This window comes from Acanthopagrus latus, chromosome 2 (assembly GCF_904848185.1).
Source record: "Acanthopagrus latus isolate v.2019 chromosome 2, fAcaLat1.1, whole genome shotgun sequence".
Classification (NCBI taxonomy): domain Eukaryota; kingdom Metazoa; phylum Chordata; class Actinopteri; order Spariformes; family Sparidae; genus Acanthopagrus; species Acanthopagrus latus.
The window spans coordinates 8,546,678-8,569,052 of NC_051040.1; the positions used below are offsets into that span (position 1 = coordinate 8,546,678).

The window sequence follows — 22,375 nt, forward strand, 5'->3', positions numbered from 1 at the left end:
ACAGGAAGGATTTAAACCCTCAGTTGTCAGAAGGAGGCGTGTTCTTTACCAGGAGAGAGATTTATCAGTTTTATGAGGAGCCATGTTTGGTCACCCAGCCACCAAAACATGGTGTGTAATAAAGCTGATAAATGGGTCATCTTGTAAAGTGTATGCAACTTTAATTTAGGACCATATGAGGTTATTTAGACATCTGTGACTGAAGTTGTTTCTATTTTATTTTTTGTGTTTTTGCTCACTGGGAAAGAGTTAATAATTACAACCCATGTGTCCACATCTTTGCTTTTTGGTATTTGGAGGAGGACAACCTGTGCACACTCTGCCTGTGATGGATGAAGTAAACAGTTCCTAGTTATATCACATTGTTAAATATAAACTCCTGTACACATGGAAGTGTGTGTTAGATATTACAGGTTAAAGGTACATATGCATCAAAAGCAAATGAACTATCAAAATAAAAGTTTTCATTAATTTAATTTGCAGAATTGTTATACTACAGCATTTTACAGGGGACATATTTTGCTCATTTTCAGGTTCATGATTTCATTTTGGGTTACTGATAGAATATGTTTAATGCTTTAATGGTCAAAAAACAGTTTTCTTTTGTTGTTGTATCACTGTATTTCCCTCCAGCTGTTTTAGCCCCTGTGTCTTTAAATCCCGCCTCCTGAGCACCTAGTCTGCTCCGATTGGTCCGCTCACACATGCCTGACTCTACACTACTAATAATAACAACAAAGCAGCTATGCTTTATGCTGACACATAAATTATGCAAATATATGACATTGCGACGTAGTGTGAGGTCACAAAGTCATGGAACTAGAGGCGGGGCTACTGATGAGGCATTTCAGGAGCAGCGCTTTTTGAGGGAAAGAGGAGCTTCTGTTGGTGCAGAATTTGGCTTTTTTGACTTTCAAGATCCCACACATGCACAAGAAAAAATAAAACACTGAGGGAAAGGAAAAGAACTAAAAGCATAATTGGTCCTTTATTGTTGGTTGAGGTGGAGCTTGACGTAGTGGAGAAAAAAGGAATAGTGTTTCCTTCTGGTGTAGATGTATAAAGTAGCATAGAATGGAGATTCTTGTTCAGGAACTTGTTCTGTGTAAATATCCAAAAGGCATGATCATTTAGTAGTACATTAAAGACAAAGGGGGAAAAGCAATCAGATGGTGATGGATTGATGGATTGCTGATGGAATCATTTTTGCTTTATTACTCTCTTAAGCAACATGCACTCCCTAAAGGCAACACTCAAGTTCACATGGACTTGTGTAATGTTTTTTAGGGGAGTTTATAGTGAGTGTACACATATCAGCTTCAAAACACTGCATGCGTTTGATGATTAAATACAGAATTTGATTTTATTTAGGCAAATCGACAGCAATGTCAGCAGTCAGGTGCTGTTAGTGTAAATATTGCTCATACAGCTCACACATCTTCATTTTGTTTGAAGCACAACAACATAAATCTGGTATGTTAAACAGGCAGCCGAACAGTCACGCCCTCACTCCTCGCAGGCCATAACTCTTTCCATAAACACAGCGTGGCTCTCATTCCCCACCGCTGGCCTCTCTGCAGCCCGGTGGGGGGAACAGGAAGTGTGCGGCAAAGACAGACCCCCTTTTTAACCCACCTGGACCACAGCTGTCTGTGTGAAATACGAACCCGCACAGGAAGAGATTACTTTTCTTCCTTCGTTTCAGTTCATTCACAGGGTTTGTTTTTTTTTAAATTTTGATTCCTTCTTTACATTCCTGCAGCTTCTCGTTCATTATCTATTCATGTTTGTCTTCTGTCCTTTAACGTGATTTTTTTTTCCTCTCACATCTGTTTTGCATTCACCAGCTTCCTGCACTATAATAAAATACAGACAAATGAATGAAAATACTGTTGCAGAATCACAAGTGACAGCGTATTCTCTGGATTTATGCAACTGAAACTTAGAGTAAAAGCATGTTTTTTTTTGTTGTTGTTGTTGTTTGCATACATTGTGATTCATTTCTGCTTCTTTTTTAAACTTACTTGCATCTAAAATACATGTCCATACTCATATCCAGAGTCTCAAATCTGCTCCAGGACCTTTTCCTCTCTCCTCTCATTTCCTGCCACCCCTCAGCTGTCTGCTCAGCCTCTACTATCAACTAAAAGAAAGATTCACCCAAAGAAAAACACACCGTCATCCTGCAGTGTAAAATACACAACCAGATGGCAGCAAAACCACATGTGAAGAACAAGCATCTCATGTAAACAGTCTGTTTTTTAGCTCCCAGTTCCTCGTCCAGCCACATGGGGCCGCCACTCTCCCACCACCTGATTGTCGAGGTGTGCTAGAAAATTCCCTGTGATTAATTGAGGCTGCACTTCCTTGCAAGTCAAGTTACACAGCTCCCCAGCAATAATTGGAAATAAACAGACATGTAATTAAATTCATGTCGGAGAGAGAAAAACACAAGCAGAAGAGAGGACTGGATATGTGTGTCAACAGGCCTGATGCTCTTTTTTCTTTCTGCTAAAGTCTGAAACTTGAAGCACGAAACACAAACTGTATAATTAATGTACTTACATCCATTGAGCGCAGGGCTCTCTGTAACAAAACACCCTGCGGTTAGAGAGAGAAATGTAACCTAAAACCATTTCTTGTGTTTCCTGGTCGCCTCTCTGGGGTTATTCTTGTTGTAGAAGCTCCCACAGTTGTACCACTGAAACTCAGAGTGCCTCACTTTCCAAGGAAACAAGATTTCTGACAGAAGATGCAAAAGCGCTCTTACTGTAGTATCTGCATCCGGGCCAGAAGGTCCTCGAAGAATCATGTATTTGTGTTAGAGATGGGAATCTTTGTGCCTGGTGCAGCACTGAACCATATTGATCTCTGGGCGATTTTTCTTTCCCCTGAGGGGCTGCTGAGAAACGGCTACTGTGAAGACCCTGCAAGCAGCCAACAGAGAGAAAATCCAGGGGTTAATTGATTTCCAGTGAGTGCATCATAAATAGCCAAACAAAAATAGATCTGTCTCGGCCAGCAGAAGATTCAGTTTCATCTTCAGGGATTAAAATGATACCTTTTTATTGCAGCTTTATGAGAAATGTGGGTTAACGGTGATTTTTGACATTTAATAGAAACTTTTAGATAAAATATTTTATTGAAAATTATTAAAACATTCATTTTGTGTTCTTTTCATACGAAATGTATCATTTTAAGCAGATAATGCTTTTGACAGTTTCAGTGGTGGATTAAAAAAAACAGCAAAAAGTCATACAGTATGGAAACGCACACTAGCACTTTCATTTCATTTAATTTTATCATGAACATCTGTGCTCCACCCACTAAGACATGACATGGTGTCTTGTGTAAAACAGGTTCATCTGTTCAGGTGAGACAAAGAAGTGAAAGCACTGGTGTGATGACACAACATCGCCCACAACTTCCTGTCGTGTAAATCTAAAACTAATAGCTCTTCATGCACCGGTTGATACCTGGTTTTGAGCATCAGTTTCACTAACCTACACAGTACATTCCAGGACACTGAGTGTAGTGTCTTGAGACAGATCTCCTGCTGACAGATGACAAGCCAAATATGTCACTAAGCTGGTCTGAGGAGTGGTGTATACACTCCTTTGTTGAGATATTATAAGAGAAATGGCAAACTATTGTTTGTAAAAACCACCTACTCACATAGCTTCCCTCCAACAAACTTCATTTAAAAAAACTGCACATTGTAGTGAAAAGGTTCAATTACATGAAGATCACCGTTTGTGGTGATATGTCATTATTTCAAGTTGATGATAATAGAGGAGGTATGTAGTTCGGCACAACACAGAGGAGGCTTTGTGACAGCACAAAGCATTTATTATCCTCATGGTGGCAGAGAGGGGAAACAGTGCTCATGCAGCCTCCTTCCTGCTTATCTCAGATGAGGGGAAGGCGCTTTATAATCACCAGGCGTCTGAATGTAAGACTGAGAGTATGTGAAGTCCATGCTCAAGACGCTGCGCTAATCACATCTGTCTCCACTTTAGCTTGCACTTAATTTGTTTCCTGGAACAACACTGTATCCAAACACGTCAATACAAAAAATCACCTAAAATGTACTTAAACCAAAGCAGTGATTTGGTTTGAAATATAAAATATATGTTTCAGAAAAAAGCCAGTTTTGGTTGGATGCGATTTTTCCATGACAACAAAAACCTAGGAGACTGAAAGTCTAAAAATACTGTTTTAATTTGTCTATATGTGGTGGACCCTGCCACTTTTCTAGCACCAAACAAAGTTCTGCAGACCTTATTTTCCTCAGAGAACAGCTTGGTTATTCGGTTATGGAAATGACAAATAGCTCTGAGTTTGTAGTTTTTTCTCATTCATTGTATAAATATTAAAAGTTTGAATTTCTTTTTCAAAGCTATAAATTGCCCCTTTAATGACGACTGAATTTCATCAAGCTGCTTCAGTTTCAGGGACCTGGTATTGTGCATGCTGGTTCACTGTCACATTGTCATGACTTACAGAGACACTATGACAGAGATGAGTCATCAGTAACGTAGCTACTAATATATCTGCAGTGCCTCTAATAATAAAACAAACGTGTTTTCATTAGGATTTGCTCTTATCACCATCATTCATTTGCTAGATCAAACAGGGAGGGACAGAAATAAAATGTGGTTGACTTTCTCTCCCCTTCAGTCTCTAAATCTCTTAATCTACGACTGAAAAATGATGTATTAAAACACAATTTGTGTCACAGACTACTCATTAGTGCTCTTCACCTTTTGAGTTTTTCCTTCGCCTCTTTTGTCCCTCGGTGCTTCCTGTAGTAGTGGGGACGGGTTGCCTGGAGACGGCGGAAACGTTTGGTAGCAGCGCAGCAGCGATGGAGAAGTATGAGAAAATCAAAGTTGTCGGAAGAGGAGCTTTCGGGTAAACTCTTGAGTTTACTTACACTTAGTCACACACGTTTCTCTGTTTTGCTGTATATCTGAAAATAAGGTGTTGTCAAGGCGTGAAGTTTTGAAGCTAAAAGTCCGTGAGGCCTCAGTTTTTTTCCCCCAAAATGTAACGGGATGCGTCAAAATGTCCTCTGAAGAAGACATGCCTAGAAAAGTATTGAACAGAGTTCATGAAGAAAAAGGGTATTAATAATAAGGTATTAATAAATCATATGGTTTCAACGCAAGTCTGTATCTCTTCGTAGGTTTTGTAAATCACAGTTTGCCTGGCTTTTCTTTTTCAGAAGTTTTTGAAACGTAGCGAACGAGGCTAGTTATGAATTATCGCTAGGTTATGTGAGCTACGTCACTTTTAATTACTAGTGGCTGTGTTTTACATTTGAAAGATAAAGAAAGCTAGTTGTGTAAACAGTGAGTTGCTTGAAGATATGAGACTATGAGACTAATAGCAAATATAATGAACATTGATTTATTCACAACCTTTTTAATAAGAATTTAGTATTCATTACACGTGGAAAGTCACAAGGTTTACTCTTTCGTGTCCTGTACAGTGCACTTAACTGTAACCTTATCAGAGTAAATTAAAATTTAATAAAGTATATGCTATTCATATTTTACGCTAAACACTCAGAGGATACACTCTGACACAGCTTAGGAGTACATTAACATGCAGAAAATAATGTAAATCTGTAATCTAGTACATTACTATATGGTGTTAAATCTTAATGCTAAGTGTTAACTCATGATAAGCAAACATGTTTGTGGGTCCTTATTGCATTATCTCCCCTTCGTAAAGTATTCCACAAAACCAACATTGTGTTGAATTGACAGAAATAAGAAAACTATACAGGTACTTTAACACCACTGTTTCACTCATTGGAGCCCACTGGTCCGGGGACTAGTGAAATGACATGTGGGATTAGTAAATCTATCAAGAAATAAACACATTGTGACGAAAGCGTGTGCCATCGTGCTTCCTTTTCATCTCTGCAAGTGAGTGACCGTGCGGTTTTATGTACTTTTACTCATCCAGTTACTCAAAGTGAATAAGTCCATCCAGGGGGAGAAGGAGGGGGGATTGTAATACCATTATCAATATGAATGTTTGTTGCTTCACATACTCTATAACGCTTTGTTTCATGTTCTGATTCAGAACATGACCATTAACTGTTTCATTTTTTGATATCTGCTAATACAACTCATTTTAGGGCAAGTAAAAACGCACCACTGGCCAGTACATTTCTGACTAAAACATCAGTGTTGAACCCTGCATATTTTAATTTCAGCACATCACATAAAATACTGTTTTTTACAAAAACAAAACCAGCACCAACAGTCAGTAACACTGGCACACCAAATCTAAACTGCCACAGACCATCATCCTATATTGTTTATGAAAGAGAATGTACATCTAATTTTTCTACATCTCCCTCCCCTGTCAGGATCGTTCACCTCTGCCGCAGGCGCAGCGACGGAGCCTTTGTCATCCTGAAGGAGATCCCAGTGGAGCAGATGTCACGAGACGAGCGCCTGGCGGCTCAGAACGAGTGTCAGGTCCTGAAACTGCTCAACCATCCAAACATCATCGAGTACTATGAGAACTTCCTGGAAGACAAGGCCCTCATGATAGCTATGGAGTATGCTCCAGGTAAGATTACTGTAATATCTTATTACATAACAGCCCTTTTGTTCTCTGTCTAGCGCTTCACTTTTCCCAGTGTCTAGTGCTGTAGGGCTCCATACCTTTTTTGGTTCCCATGTCATGTCAGATAAACGTCTAGTATCAGTGTGGTGGTGCTTTAAGGGACAATTTGATCGGATAACATTTCTGTCATATTACAAGCTAAAATGTGAAAAAACATTGCACTCTACAACCTTTTTTGTTGTCAATAACATTTAACTTGTTCACCTGCTGTTAAATTCACTAATTATCTTTGATATCTTTACCTCATTGCTTTCTCTAAACCCAGTAACTTGATCAATTTCTCAGTTAATGTATATTGAAGATCAGAAATCATCTTTATTGTCATTTCTCTTCTCAATGTTTTCTTCCTGTAGGTGGAACTTTGGCTGATTACATACAGAAGCGCTGTAACTCTCTGCTGGACGAGGACACCATCCTTCACTTCTTTGTACAGATCCTACTCGCCCTGTACCACGTCCACAACAAACTCATCCTGCATAGAGACCTCAAGACACAGAATATCCTTCTGGATAAGCACCAGATGATTGTTAAAATTGGAGATTTTGGCATCTCCAAAATCCTTGTGAGCAAAAGCAAAGCTTACACAGTGAGTTGAACTTCCTTTGGTTTAAAGTGACCATGATGTCATCAGCATACATATCCTGATATGTCGAAAAATAACAAATCAGTGCCTTCTTTTTTCACTCTGCAGGTGGTCGGGACGCCATGCTACATCTCACCAGAGCTGTGTGAAGGGAAACCATATAACCAGAAGAGTGATATCTGGGCTTTGGGCTGTGTGCTCTATGAGCTGGCGAGCCTTAAGAGAGCCTTTGAGGCTGCTGTACGTAAAAAAAACCTCACTAACTTGGATGTAGTGATTCAAATTATATGTGTTTGTGTCATTTTTAAAGTATTCAATCTGCAATTCAGTGTGTAAAACCTAGAAGATCTCACAAACATCAGAGCTAGAGTATGCACACCAGGAGAGATGGATTCTTGTAATTTCTCACAATATTTGATATAAAGACCTCAGGTTATCCCATGTGTAACTCAACAGCAGATTGCTGGGGCTTTTGATTTCTACGCAGATAAATAATTCACTACAGATTTCTGCAGTGGGGTAGTAATGTGAAAATATTATTCCTTTGGCAGAGATTTTGGGAAGTGGATTGGGGATTTTTCTCACATTTTTAATGCAAAATGCAATTTTAATCTTGCTTTGCTTTCAGAATCTACCCGCACTTGTTCTGAAGATCATGAGCGGGACATTTGCTCCGATTTCAGACCGATACAGCCCTGAACTCCGACAGCTCATCCTCAACATGCTCAACCTGGATCCATCCAAACGACCCCAACTCAATGAAATAATGGCTCTTCCCGTATGCATCAGACCCCTGCTTAACCTCTACACGGATATAGGCAATGTCAAAATGCGCAGGTTGTGTCTCAGTGTATGCCTAATCGCGAGACAGGTGTCTTAACACACATTATTAAAGAGTAATTGATATTTTGTGAAAATATCACCTCCTCTCACTTTTTCCAGGATTGAGAAACCACTCTCTACTGTGCAAACTGGACCACAAGGTAGAGCAGGAGGGAGAGTTCCTGCCAACAGATCCAGAGGTGAGACACATAGTTACGCTTTTTGATAACAGAACTAGCTGTACCAGGTGGATCACAGTACTTTAATAGAAATGTGATTATCATATCTTGGCTTTAAACAGATGGATCCATCGGTTTAGGATCAGGGAAGCTGCATTCCCTCCCACTATCCTCAGTGTACACGTGGGGAAGTGGAATCTCAGCTCCTCTCCGTCTGCCGATGCTCAACACTGAGGTGCTGCAAGTGTCTCTGGGCCGTACGCAGAAGATGGGGGTGACCAAGTCAGGCCGACTGATTACATGGGAGGTCTGTGTTAACCTGTTTGAAATGCTGCTTTTTCATAGTATGTTTTATAAAGGAATAATCCTGACAGATGTGATCTTCCTGGGCCAACTTTTTGATTTATGATACACTATTATTCCAGCCGAATGCAGTACCAACAGGTTTTTACAACAGCTATAATCTTTTTTTCAGCTATCAAAAAGGGAGCAAATCTGGTTTTGGTGTCAGCACCTCAGGGAGCTTCTTTGAAGCCTCTAAGCCTCGCAATTCTACACCAGCAGTTGCTTCAGCACAAACAATTATTCAAATGTTTGGGGATTTTCCCTAGAAGATGTAGAGTTAGATGAGGCTGACTGGGGAATATGGGTATTTAATAATAAAATAATTGCTGTAGGGCATTGAATATCACAGATTGGGGCAATTTCTTTCCTTTAGCATGTTTTCGGTTCTAATAATCATTTACTGTCGCAGGCTCCGTCAGTGGGGTCTGGTGAGGCCAGTCTGCCTGGTGTGGTGGAGCAGATGCAGCCTCAGTTCATTTCACGTTTCCTTGAGGGTCAGTCTGGAGTCACCATCAAGTCTGTGTCCTGCGGCGATCTTTTTACCACCTGCATGACAGGTCAGTGAAACATCAAATCTATGCCCAGTCAGTCCAACAGGGAGCTCACTTAAGGGTCATTAGTATTTATTTTATGTGATCTGTGCTCACATGTGGCTGTAAAACACTTCCAGACTTGATCAGAAAGTGTCGATCCAGTTGGGAAATAAACATCTGAATGTTTGTTTTAGCAGTTTGGAAAAATGTTTCTTGAGCTCAAACTGTGTTTCTCTGTCAGTCTGCTCGTTTAGGAGGCAGTGTCAGTCAGTCCAGCACCACAAATCAGATAGCAGAGGATTAAAGACCCATCCTCTCAGCTCAGTTGCCTCTCTTTCATCACATTTCACTGTAGTGACGCAGATTAGCATTTTCTAGATCGGGATTAGAAGCACTTCGTTGGTCCACACAAGAATACACCTACGCTTATCAACTAATAGTCTTTAATCCCTGTTCTTTATTTTCAATTTGCAGACAGGGGCATTATCATGACGTTTGGCAGCGGGAGCAATGGCTGTCTAGGACACGGTAACTTCAATGATGTAACACAGGTACATGTCCACGGTTGACAGAAGATATTTGAATGACACACTCATATTGATGCAGGTATTTCTGATATTTTGTACATCTTATTTACGTTAATCAGGCTAAATATTAGAGACACTCCTCAGTGTAATGCAACACAGGTAAACTGCCCAACAAATGCAGCATCATGGTTATCTTCAAGTTTAATCAACACAAAAAAAAAACATAAACATAACCTTCATGAAAGCAGCATTGATTACAAGACTGGTTTAATTTTAACTGGGTGTACCAAAATAAATTTGAACACAGCATTTATTTCTCCATTTTGTTCAGTATCTTCAAGATCTGTTTAAAACTTAATCCAACACAATCTTCATTAATACATCCGTGTATCAGCCAAAGTTCTGTTTTTACTTACTGAAGATTTTCTGGTCAGACCGCATGTACAGAAACTCAGAATTTCCCACAATCCCTCATTTTGTTTGGTACATGCTATGATGTTAATTTTCTGTCAGCATGTAACTATGATGTATGCAGTTGCTAGATTTGTTTATAATAAAAATGTGTAATATTAATAAAACAATGATGTGATTCTTTCCTTTTTTGAACTGTTCTGCATTCAGCCTAAGATCGTTGAGGCGCTCCTCGGCTACGAGCTGGTTCAGGTATCGTGTGGTGCTTCCCACGTCCTCGCTGTGACCAATGAAAGAGAAGTATTTGCCTGGGGAAGAGGAGATAATGGTAACAGCATATTAAGTGGTTGTTTTTCGAACTCCCTCAATCTATCTTAACATTCATCTTGTGGTGTTTGTTTGTGTGTGACTGATTTATGACAGCACTGTCTCAGTACACATCTTAATGTAGGGTCCCTGTCTCTTTGTCTGGAAGGTCGCCTCGGGCTTGGCACCCAAGACACCCACAACTCTCCGCAGCAGGTGTGTTTACCTGTGGAATTTGAGGCCCAGAGGGTGGTCTGTGGAGTTGACTGCTCCATGATTATCAGCACCCAGTACACCATAGTGGCGTGTGGAAGCAACCGGTAATTATTCTATATTTTACCACCAAAAGCTCCAGTAGTCACAGTAAACATGTCACTGACTGAGATGGGCCAATGACCAGCAGCAAAACATCGAATATAACTTTTAATGAGAAGGGATGTGATGTTTTTGTGAAATTGATCTCCTGTATTTTACACAGAATGAAATCGTGCCTCCAGTAGGCTTATAGACTCACTCACTTGCATGGGGTGGTTTAAGATAACAAGAGATGCTGTGGTGCACAGAGATACGTTTCATGGTGCTCAACCTGTGAGGCAGCATTCTCCTAAAATGACAGAGACTTTTCTCTCATTGTTCGTCCCTTTATCTCTGAGAGGTTTACAGTAGGACAGGATGTAGAGCTCAGTATGAGTCAGGGAAACAGCAGTAAACACCGCAGCATTCATTTCAGGTGGAAGCAGTATTGTTCAGATACCTGCGGCTCAGTAGCTACGTGCAGCAGACAAGGAAACAAAAGTACAAAATATTCTGTGGTTTTGGGATAAACATGCATTGTATATGGAGGGATGGGTTTGAAAAAATATAATAAATGCAGGTTTTCTGTATGCCTTTTGTTATAAGTACCACGATTTTGCTGTTTTGTTATGATCAGGTTCAACAAGCTCGGGCTGGATAAAATAACCGGAGAAGAGCCAAATCCCTCCACTCAGGTGGAAGAAGTTCATTCATACAATCCTGTTCAATCGGCTCCACTCAACAGTGAGAAGATAGTTTACATTGACATTGGGACAGCCCATTCTGTGGCTGTTACAGGTAAAATATTCACACAGTTAATCAGTGACACTTCAATAACTGATACATTTAAATTAAACTTTTGTTCATTTCACTGTTAACAAACAACTAAATGCCTAAAGTTATTTTAAGAAATTGATTATTGTTTAGTTGCAGCTGAGTTTGTAAATGGTCGATATATATTGTATAGTTCATCTTTAGTAATTATTTGGAACTTAACATGTCCAATTTATCAACAATGGTTATTAAAAACTGTCGCTCATGAATCTATCAACTCACATATTATATGCATTTCAATGTAACTGCCTCACAATGGTATGAAATAAGAGAAGGTCACTGTTTCGTTTAGCACTAACCAGACAGGTTTCTAGGTTATTGCAACAGCAGATTAAGTCATAGACTGCTTGAAAAGACGCTTTGAACATGTTCAACTTCTTCAATAAAGCTAAAGTGCTAAAGCTAACCAAATTAGTTAAAAATATGTGCGATCATACCTCAGTCAATCAATTTATTGTGTCAAAGTCTTATTAGCTTCATTACTTTCACCTGTGTTTTCCTTTCCAGAAAAGGGTCAGTGTTTTACCTTCGGCAGCAACCAGCATGGCCAGATGGGCTGTAGTTCGCGTCGTAGCAGCCGTGTGCCTTATCAGGTGCCTGGGCTGCAGGGCATCACCATGGCTGCCTGTGGAGACGCCTTTACCTTAGCTATTGGATCTGGTGAGCAGAAGAGACAGTAGCTGTGATTTTGTCTTCATACAGGCCTTGCACACATCCACAGGTGTTGAGAGTTATTTTGGATAGAGAGACCTCTGCTCTGGTCACAGATGGGCTGAAACATGTGAGGTCTGGAGCTAATAAGAATGATGAAGGTGTTATTTGTCCCATGGAGCAGGTGCAACAAAGCTAACAGGAGAGTCAGGGTGATATCAATCAAGAGGGAGAGGAAAGACTGACGGCAGGGCTGTAAACATGATCTGTGGGAGCTAATAACAGCTAGAAGATATAAAGATATAATTTATAAACAGGATTTTATTAAACATTTTACTGTCATTAACCTCTCTCACTGCAGCCTTTCTTTGCTGCTCGAATTATTTGATTTTGCAGTTATAAAACACAACTATAATCAGTATTTCCTGAATGAGAGGTCAGTCAAGAGTCTCAAGCGATTCTTCATTTCACCTGTCACAGTTCAGTCTAGTTTAACTCTGCGTGAAGAGGAAGTGAGTGTGTCTCGCCCTGCCCCACATAGAAATGAATGGAAAGTAAAATCTGATCTGAGAGAAGAAGATTAGGTAAAAACACCTGTGAGGGTGTAGCACAGGTGTGCTGGGCCTTTGAACGTCACTGCATGGTACTGCTGTTGTATGCAGGAACTGATCTGAAGCCCATCTTGTTCGTACATTCAAGAAAAACCTGTCCAACACTTCTCAGTTAGATTAAACAATAAACACACAGTTGTATTCTATAAAAGATAATGTGGATTTCATGGTTTTGCATAAAACGGTTGCTGCTCTACTCGAAATAGCTTCCAACCAGCTCTTGTGAACAAAGGCAGCATTTTCAAAAAAGGAAAACCTCTTTATTCCTCCCCATTGTTAATCCTTCACTAAAAAAGTTGTTTAGAAATATTTCGAGTAGGAGTGAGCGCAAGTAAACACAACAGGGTTCATTTCAGCTCTGAGTTGAGCAACATTGTGCAGATATCTGCGGTGTAGCTCCTTGGGAAGAAAAGAGGAGGATTCTGGGATAGTGATGGTGCATTTTAATGAGTCACCCGTGACAAACAGTGTTTGCAGCAGCTTTAATCAAGAAACAGAAATAATTAATATTCACTGTGATGAGTTTTCTTACTTATTTCTGTTGTCCAACTATGAACAGATATTATCGTGGATTGCAATTGCTGTGAATTATCAATGTATCTAAGGATAGCATAAATTAGTTGAAATAACTGTCTAGCTTGCTAACCTTCACCTCCTATGGATGTTTATGTTATTTTGAATTGCCTCAAGCCCTGCGACTGTCACATTGGCTGACGACATGCTCTTTGGTATGTGTGGAAATGTATTCATCACCTCCAGTTTACATTTCCATCTCTGTTAGCACAATATTCCTTCCATACAAAATGTAAGATCAAGTGATTTAAAAATATTTTAGAGCCATTATAAGAGTTTTCAGGGTAACTTACTTATTATCAGCATAATATTATGAATTTTAATATCCTCTCATACATATTATATCCAACTGCCTGATGTCTCACTAATTTGTTTCAAAACACCAAACATTATCGTAAAGAATGTGAACAGTTAAGAATTTTAGCACCCAGTGCTGTCAAGCTAGCACGTTAGCATTAGTTAAATGTTGGCTGCACTTGATCTACCATCCTTTTTAAAGGTTTGAGCAATATATCCACCTAGCCTTGTTGAACACTCTGTGTAGGAAGACAGGCGAGTAGGACGTCCAATCGTTTCATTCAGCTCAGCAGAATCAGTTTATTAGCCTGAGCTGGCCTCAGCTGCAGGTTTCTTTTCTTCTTTTTCCTCAGAACATTTGATTTATTGATTGCTGTTGGGTTGTTTCTATAGATATAACAAAAGTCTCTTCTTAAACAACCTAGCAACCCTAGCTTTAAGTAACAGATGTGTTTGTAGGTGTGTGTTTTGTTCTTAAATCTGAGGGTAAAATGTCATATTGTTCCAGCGATTGGCTCCCTGGGGAGAGAGCAAGCAGTTCCAGTCATGCCTGTAGGTTTTCTTTGTTGAGGGACATCTTTGTTCAGCTCTGACTTCCTACAGATAGAGCCATTATTCTGCCACTGCAGGAGAGGCAGAGCTGTCAGTTTAAGATTTGTGTGGGTTAATGCGTCCTGGGCTTTTTTGAATTTAAAGAAACGTTGACCGGCTGCTTTCTCTGCTGCTCTCCACAGAAGGAGAGGTGTACACCTGGGGAAAAGGGGCCCGCGGCCGCCTCGGAAGAAAAGAGGAGGATTCTGGGATACCGAAGGCGGTGCAGCTTGACGAGAGTCACCCATTCGTGGTGACATCAGTGGCTTGTTGTCATGGCAACACTCTGCTGGCAGTGAAACGTAATATTTTGCTTATTAGCCCTTTGTTAACAAACACTGATGGGATGGGATGTGGTGAAATCTAACTGAGAGAGTGCTAATCCTCAGATGAAAGACGGGCTGAACTCGAGACAAGCTTCTCTTGATAACGTCAACACAGGCACATGCTTTTTCATGCAGAATTGTGAAAGGACTCAGTTGTGAGTTTGTAGGATCACAGGCTAAAGACACGACTATAGCTTTGATTCATATAGTCGTACATCAAGCGCTCTGTTTACATCAACAAACTACATCCTTTCAGCTTTACTCTGCACACTTAAACCTTTCTGTCTGCGTGCCAAAAGTAATCATTCCGTCCAGTGTTTCCCTGTGGCTGTTGATTTTACACTGAAATGAATGACACAGCTGTAGACGTCTTTCTGAGTGCAACAGAAAACAGCAGTTTGCTGTGAAACCCAGTGACTCTAATGAAACGGAAGAATAGTGAAGGTGGGATTAAATCGTCCCACTACACTGCAAACTGAAAATAGCTGCAGATTTAGAGAAGATTAAACTGCATCACAGTTTAATAAGTAACAGAGATCCTGGCCACAGGCTACAGGGCTGCTGTTTCAATGTTTCTGTGACCTGAACCATGTGACAAGGATGTGGATACTAACATGGATCAACAGTCACAGAGGTCATTAGCATGATCACACCAGGAAATGATGAGCTTAACACTCTGGACAACAGTCCAGATGACAGTGTTTACTCCATGTTTTCCTGTATAGTATATATGTAGTTTTATATACATATCACAGGGTCAAAAAGCAGATTATACAACATGATTTTATTGAATAATTTAATGCATACTGTGTCATGTCATGAAAAGACAGAGAGTAGAGTCAGGTCTTTGGATTTAGGGCTTATTTATAGCTAACTGACAAACCAACAAGATGTCAGTGAGGCATTGAAGCTGGTTTGAGTCCTGCAGACTCTTTTCTGTAGTGAGACTCCGGTGTCACCGTAAAAATTAAACTGATGTATCTATTTTAAAGCCTTGATGTTTCCTGTAGATATTGAAAGTCTTGAAATTTGACAACTTTTTTTATCAGATATTTTAAAGCATGTGTCCAAATTTTTAGTCTGGCGATGAGCTAAAACCTTGTTCAGACTGTTGCCGGAGACTGAAACTCTTTACCACACCTGTCTTTTGTTTTTTGTTTTTTTAAATGGAAGTGTTCTACAGGTGTAACTGTACAATATGTTTCCCAGCAGAGACTCTCTGGTCCAGCTTCTGAGTCCCAAAAAACTATAATTGTGATTTCTGCATGCCAGTAACTCACAGCCCTGTTGAACCCCCCGCCTTTAAATGACAATTGTAGTATTTTGGAAAAAATGCAAGGCCAGGCTGCAGTTGCATTGCATCATGGTGCAACATCCATAAAAAAAAAAATAAAGTTTGTTCGGTACAACCCCCAACATATTTTACATCATCATGATTTTAATAGCTTCTTCTGTGAAAATGACAATTTAGATGCTAGAATTGATCATTCTGAATCCTATCACAATCTGTCAAAATAATCGCAATCATTTTTTTTAAAAATCTATAGTCCGTCACCTGCAGCCCCTGTGCAAGTGCCCAGTTTTAATCCTAAAGTAAATAACAGAATTGATTGACTTCCAACATCAGTATTTTTTCAGTGATCTTTTCTGTTCCTCTGCAGGAAGGTTCAGCCGGGCAGACATGCTTCCTGTTTCATGTCAGACAAAAATGACAAGCTTGTATTGATATTCAATTAACAACCACTATCGGCCTCATTACTGGCAAATTGATTCACTGGTTGCAGGAGAAGTCATGTGCTGTTGTTTATGGCTGCATCTGTTGATTTTTAAAAAAAAAAATGTATCATTGATTTGTCTGCTGATTATTCTCTTAATTAATTCAACAAATTGTTGAAGGCAAGGTGATTGTTATCATCTGCCCTTTTATCCAAAACCCAAATCCTCACAGCTGAGAAGATGCACTTTGTGTATTTTTGTTGAAGCATGACTGAAACAGCTGATAGATTACTTGACTAGTCAATCAACTGACTAGTGATTTCAGCTGTACTGATGCTTCACCCTCTTCATTTCCTCTCTTTTGTTCCAGCCTTGCTTGAGGAACCTGTCCCGAGATGATTTTGTCCTAAAAAAGAACCCACCCAGCGTCGGTCATGGCGCCCGGCGGCGTCCTGAGGTGAAGGACAGCTTCCTCTGAATAACTCGTCCCAGAGGCCCATCTGTGCTGCCGCTGAAAGATTCCCTTTCATTCTGCAGCTGCGTCCTCACACTTTCGTTCTCTCTTCCTCTCTGTCGAGTTTTCTTTTTTTCTCCTCCAGAATGAATGTTTGTTTCATTCGCTGGTTTGATATCATGAAGCACAGAGGAAGGTCACAACCCGCCTGCTGCAGCAGGTGTATCTCACTACAGGTTAGTTGAAGGAATGTTGCGACACAGTTTCTGAAGATGGATTACAGGAAGTCATTAAGGCAGCTTTCATGTGGTGACCTATTGTCCTCTCTCACGTGCAGCGTTTGCATGATAAAGACCAGAAAAAGTCAAACTGGTTTGAGCTCTCTTAAGCCACCGGTGAATAAGATGATACGATACAAAGACAGGAGGAGAATGAAAGCCACTCGAGTGTTTAGTAACTCATCATTCCAACGAAGCGAACACATTCATCTCGAGCTTATCGTCGGCGGTCACATTGTGCTTTATTGGATTAGTCCTCCAATACATTTGTAACTGGACGTCAGAGTTCAAACCAGATAACGATGTTTTGTTAACGGTTCAACTGAGCGTCCTTAGGACTTAATGACTGCGGCTGAATTCCCTCATTTACTCAATCATTACTCCTTCAGCAGTTCGTAGCGAGCAGTAAAACGAGATAAGAATCATCTGTATTTTGCTTCATGATGTTTTTGTTCCTGCGTACAAATCATTGAAAGCTTAATGTTTAAATATACAAACATCTGGAAGGTAAATCAAGTGACTTCAGACAGAACATTTGTATTTTTGGAAGAGTCCTTGTTGTACATCACTGTGAATGTGTATTATATTTTAAATGAGATGCTATATACTGTGTATATATCTGTAAACTGTTTTTATAGGATGGAACCGAGAAGGTTAAGAAAACAAACTGCCAAAGCAGAAGCTAAAATGTGCCTATCAGCCTGTGAGTTGTGTTAGTATATGTGAATGGCTATGACATATGCATTTTAAGGTGTGTCAGGATGGATGGAGATCATCTCTGAAATGTTCCTAAAACACTCATCTAGATGATGGAGTTCATTTTTATGTCTCCAAAAAACATTTGTGTTAGTGTTGACTAGTCCTAGAATAGAGTTTACTTTGTACTTTACCACTGCCATGTCGTTTGTCCACAGAGGCCGCCAAATTAAATCACAAAGGAAAAAAAAGCAGTGGCTTCAAAAAAAGGTATTATCATCCACATATACTTGAAATACCAAAGATTAATAGCCCATCTCATAATTGTGTTGTATTAATAGATGATAATCATTGATTCTTCAGTGTATAAGCACCACTGAGGTTGCAGCTGCTTAAGTTTGAATTACCTGATTTACTGCCAATTGCTTCAATCTGTGGTGAGACAACATTATTCATTTGTTGGTCATGTTTTTTATTAATTAAAATCTGCACTCTAACTAAAGGCATTAAATAAATGCAGTTTTCTTCTGAATTGTGGTTGAGTAGATTATAATGTACCATAACATGGAAACTCTCCTCAGGCTCAGTATTTGAGTCGGAGCGCTGGTGCTTTTGTGGAACATAAAGTATTTCTATGTTTTAACTTATGATGACATTTTTCTACTGTTAAGGCTTTTATAGTTGTGATGATAAAAACACTAACAGAGAGATAAATCTTTACGGCCGTCTGAAGTGAAGTTATATACAGCAGGAAACATCCAACCTGTGATAAACCTCAGGTTATACGAGAAGATGGTTGTAAAGTCTTCGTCACTTTCTAACAGCCACACGCGGAGCTGCAATGATCATTTAGCTTGATTTTTTTCCAGAGAAGACAAGGTTTTTACTATCAAACAGGATGTGTGGAAACAAAATGTTGAACCTCCTCATCCTGACGGTGAAGTTAGACTTTTAGACAAAACATCAGCCGCTACAGATTAATAACTAAGTGCACTGACAGTCTGATTTATTCCTCTGCTCTCTTCTGCCCACACAGTCCCTATTATCCTCACATTTATCACCCAGTCACACATTAATCTGTGTTAATTTCCACAGAGCTGCGATCCGCTGATAACAATTATTATTATATTAGTAGATTAATATGCATTTTGTCTTTAATGTTAAAAAGAAAACCACCTGTTTTTTTGTTTTTCTGTTTTGTTTTGGTTTTTTTTACCCCCACAATATGACAACTGCTCCCCTCTTAGAGATCTGCTCACACCTGTCTGAGGACACGGATCGTTTACCATTGTTGTCTTGTGTGATGATGTAATGATGATGTAATCCGGTGGCAATACAGCAGATGAGAAAATGATCTAAATGTGTTGCTCTTATTTATGCTGCCACAACAGGACCATTTATTATAGCTTGGAGACTTTTTGTCTATTAGCGCACAAATGCAATTTTTGCATTCTGGGTTTTAATTTTTTTATCTCTTATAAAGACTAAAAATAAAATAAAATCCTGAAACAGGTGGAAAATACTAGATAGTCTTTATTTGTATGTGTGTGTGCTCCACCAGCAGAGGGCAGCTGTCACCTCTGACTCTGCTGTGGGCTTCATGTGGGTCCATTTCTACGTTTACTGACTTAAACCTTCACAACAGAACCCTCCTCACCTCCCCACTGTCATAATAACCATTCAGTATTTTTTATAATTTATAATAAGCTTGTGAGTGGAAAAAAAAAATCAAGATGCACAAGCTAATAATCTGGCACAGTTCATATGAAATGAGGAGCTTTGGGGAAGCTGCAACAATAAAAAGCTCCCCAAAAGAGAGAGATGAAGGGAGATAAAATTAAAAGATAATAATAATAATAATGGTGTGATGATCACAGGAGTGTTTTTCAGCTTCTTGGCTCCTCCTGCGCGGTGGTGGAGCAGGAGGAGGAGGAGGAGGAGGAGGAGGCGGGACTCGGTGCACCTAAACAGACGGAGGGGTTATTCATTGTGCTCAGTGTGTCAGTGCTGCATCCAGAGAGGAAGGAGAGGAGAGGAGAGAGAGAGAGAGAGAGAGGGCCACACACGGCCACATTAACCCTGCGCGTCTGGAAACCTGCACACACACACACACGCACACACACACACGGAGAGAGAGAGAGAGAAACGCGATCGGATCTGCGCTCATCTCTGCAGCCTCTCCCCCGGACCGAGTCGCTCCTTTGTTGCCGGGCTGCAGGAGCAGAATCTGGGGCTGGACTCGCTGATCGGCAGCAGAGGAGAAGGAAGGAAAAAAGGGGAGAAGGACGTGATATGAACGTCTCCTCTGCGTGAGACGCCAGCGCGGCTCGAAACAAGCCCCCCGCGTTTTTTTTTTGTTTTTTGTTTTTTTTCCCCCCTTGTTTTGCAGGCGGGTGGAGGAGGTTAACAGGAGGATCAGACAGACAGAGAGAGACAGAGAGAGGGACATTTCTACCTTTTTCACCTGCAGCTGAAGGCCCCGAGAATAGAGAAACACATTATCCTGCAGCAGCGATGCCCGGGTTTGATTACAAGTTTCTGGAAAAGCCAAAGAGACGCTTCCAGTGTCCGCTCTGCAGCAAGGCGATGCGGGAGCCGGTCCAAGTGTCTACCTGTGGACATCGGTTCTGTGACACCTGTCTGCAAGAATTCCTAAGGTACGGTGTGTGTGTGTGAGAGAGAGAAAGAGAGAGAGATCCACCTCTGTGCGTGCGTGTGTGTGTGTGTGTGCAGGCGATACCGGAACGTGCAGCCGCGTCTAGTTTCGGTCGAGCAACAGTAAATAAAGGATGTGTAGGTGTGTCCTCCTCACCTCTCCTTCAGCCCGTGTTCGTGTTTTTATAGACGTGACACAGCACCGGGCCCGGTGCCGCACAGCGTCTGGACCGGACCGGACGGTTCTGATGGGCCACTAACACATGACCGAGCAGCCGTGTTGTGATCAGTCACGCAGGTGTCTCTCAGCACAGGTGGAGGATGCTGTCATTGTTCTGACCGAGCAGATGCTCTTTTTTTTTTTTTTTTTTTGCTCTCAGTCTGTGATTTGTCTTCCTTCTGGCTCATTTGGGTTTGTGTGTGTGTGTGTGTGTGTGATGTCATTCATGTTGTGGTGTTGGTGTGTCCTCCAGAGGGCCCCTTGTCTCCCCATCCTGTCTGTGTTTGTGGCCCCCAGGGGTGGCTGAGTCTGCCTGGGTCAGGATGAGGAGGGTGTGTGTGTGTGTGTGTGTGTGTGGAGACAGGCTGTCTTTGTTTTATCTGTAGGTAGACTCCCACCGGTCAATAATCATCACACTCTCAAAGGAAACTCATGTGATGCCCCGAATCTCAGTTTTAGCAGCAGCAGCAGGAGGCAGAGTGTGACCCAGCAGAAGTCGAGCGCTCCTCTCACTCCCTTTCGTGCTTTTGTTGAAGTTTGAGCAAAGATGACTCATGTGTTGCGTCTTGTTTATCTTAAAGTTGAAGATCTTGTCCTTGCACCGATGGGAAGTGTGTTGTTCCTCAGTAAAGCTCAGGAGGGAAACAGATTGTGAGATTTGGTTTCCTTGGAAAATGAGTCCTGTGCAAAAAAAAGCCAAAACAAACCAAAAGCTTTTATTTCTTTTGTATGTAAAATGTCAGAAAGCGACAAAAATGTCAATCAGAGCCCCAAACTGATGCCTTCAAATGTCCTGTTTTGTTTGACTTACAGTCCAAAGCAGCACACTGTCACACTGGAGGAGCTGCAAGCGGAGGATGTCAGCAGTAGTTGCAGATTAATTTCCCGGCGTTTAAATAAGAGAGACCGTTTTTACGACAGAGCTCTTGAAACACGGAATAGCAGTTCACAGGAGCCAACACAGGCTTGAGATGCACTTTAAAGCCTTAAGATGAGAGATGAACAGGCTCTGATTATGAGTTACGGTGGGATGAGGAGAGAACAGCAAGTTTCACACCCACACCTAAAGTCAGTATGGGTCATAATAACCTGTGTTCACGTTCGACCTGGATGTTTTTATTCTCTGATGAGGACGACTTCCAGAAGTTACGAAATCTCCTTTTTAAAGAATCATTAACAGTTGATCAATAATCAAAGTAGGATCACTGTAAATTACAGTCAGTCTTAACAACCCGCTCTGTTTCTTTACTTCTTGTTCCAATTTCCCCAAAAATGTGTAAAAAGAAAAACAATTCTCCTCCTTCTCCCCTTACAACCCTTCTCAAGGACCCCTGTTGATTCCTGGACCCCAGTTTTATGCAGCAAGCAGTCGATTAGTCAATGAGCTGAAAGACGGAAAAATGATCTGCAACTTCTTTCAAGATCTTTTAAGTAACTTTTCGAGCAAAAAAAGCTCCAGATTGCAGTTTTCAGCCACTCAGATATCAGGATCTCTGCTCCCTCCCTGTGTCACATCACCACAGAGTGAATGTCTTCGAGTTTTGGACACTTGAAGATGAAACTGTGATGGACAGTTGCCTGACAAAATCATAAAATCCACATTAAATCAGTCATTGGTTTGTCGTGGATGGAAGTGGGACTTTCTTTCTTCACACACGGAGAAACAAACGCTGTTGTTTGTCAGATTTCTGAGTCACATCTCGCCGATACGGGCGAGCAGTCCTTTGTGTCGCGGGCGAAGCAGCGATGTTGACGTGTGGCGTGATTCAAATCAGAGAAAGACAAAACAGAAACTTGTTTTTTTGCTCATTTTTGTGTTTGAGTC

General features: G+C 40.7%; 2 protein-coding genes and 1 long non-coding RNA gene across 4 annotated transcripts in view; 2 read left to right on the forward strand and 1 right to left on the reverse strand.

Annotated features, from left to right (window-relative positions):
- Window positions 1-1,386: 1,386 nt before the first annotated feature.
- On the reverse strand, window positions 1,387-4,850 carry LOC119011532. Its single transcript, XR_005072215.1, has 4 exons — window positions 4,764-4,850; window positions 2,771-2,927; window positions 2,025-2,143; window positions 1,387-1,856 (listed from the first exon to the last, which is right to left on the reverse strand). It is a non-coding gene; the product is annotated as an uncharacterized LOC119011532 (long non-coding RNA).
- nek8 (NIMA-related kinase 8) lies at window positions 4,798-19,029 on the forward strand. Its single transcript, XM_037084723.1, has 15 exons — window positions 4,798-4,914; window positions 6,386-6,591; window positions 7,002-7,234; window positions 7,340-7,471; window positions 7,860-8,068; window positions 8,174-8,253; window positions 8,355-8,539; window positions 8,987-9,134; window positions 9,585-9,661; window positions 10,259-10,376; window positions 10,524-10,674; window positions 11,286-11,446; window positions 11,990-12,142; window positions 14,349-14,507; window positions 16,618-19,029. Exons 1-15 carry the CDS (start codon window positions 4,868-4,870, stop codon window positions 16,644-16,646), a joined length of 2,088 nt encoding a protein of 695 aa, XP_036940618.1. The 5' UTR covers window positions 4,798-4,867; the 3' UTR covers window positions 16,647-19,029.
- Window positions 19,030-19,642: 613 nt separating this feature from the next.
- traf4a (tnf receptor-associated factor 4a) overlaps window positions 19,643-22,375 on the forward strand; it is a 40,164-nt gene continuing 37,431 nt past the window's right edge. Inside the window, exon 1 of one of the 2 annotated variants that reach the window (XM_037081967.1) lies at window positions 19,643-20,332. In XM_037081967.1, coding sequence (XP_036937862.1) covers window positions 20,190-20,332 — 143 coding nt within the window. In that variant the 5' untranslated portion in view covers window positions 19,643-20,189. The remainder of the gene's footprint in view (window positions 20,333-22,375) is intronic. The other variant, XM_037081958.1, reaches the window with a different exon arrangement.

Bases quoted from the DNA above. Each gene is read 5' to 3' on its own strand.
- nek8 (XM_037084723.1), top strand. From the start codon at position 4,868: ATGGAGAAGTATGAGAAAATCAAAGTTGTCGGAAGAGGAGCTTTCGG. The intron at 9,662-10,258 runs GTACATGTCCAC...TTCTGCATTCAG, and splicing joins ACTTCAATGATGTAACACAG to CCTAAGATCGTTGAGGCGCT. The intron at 12,143-14,348 runs GTGAGCAGAAGA...TGCTCTCCACAG, and splicing joins TACCTTAGCTATTGGATCTG to AAGGAGAGGTGTACACCTGG.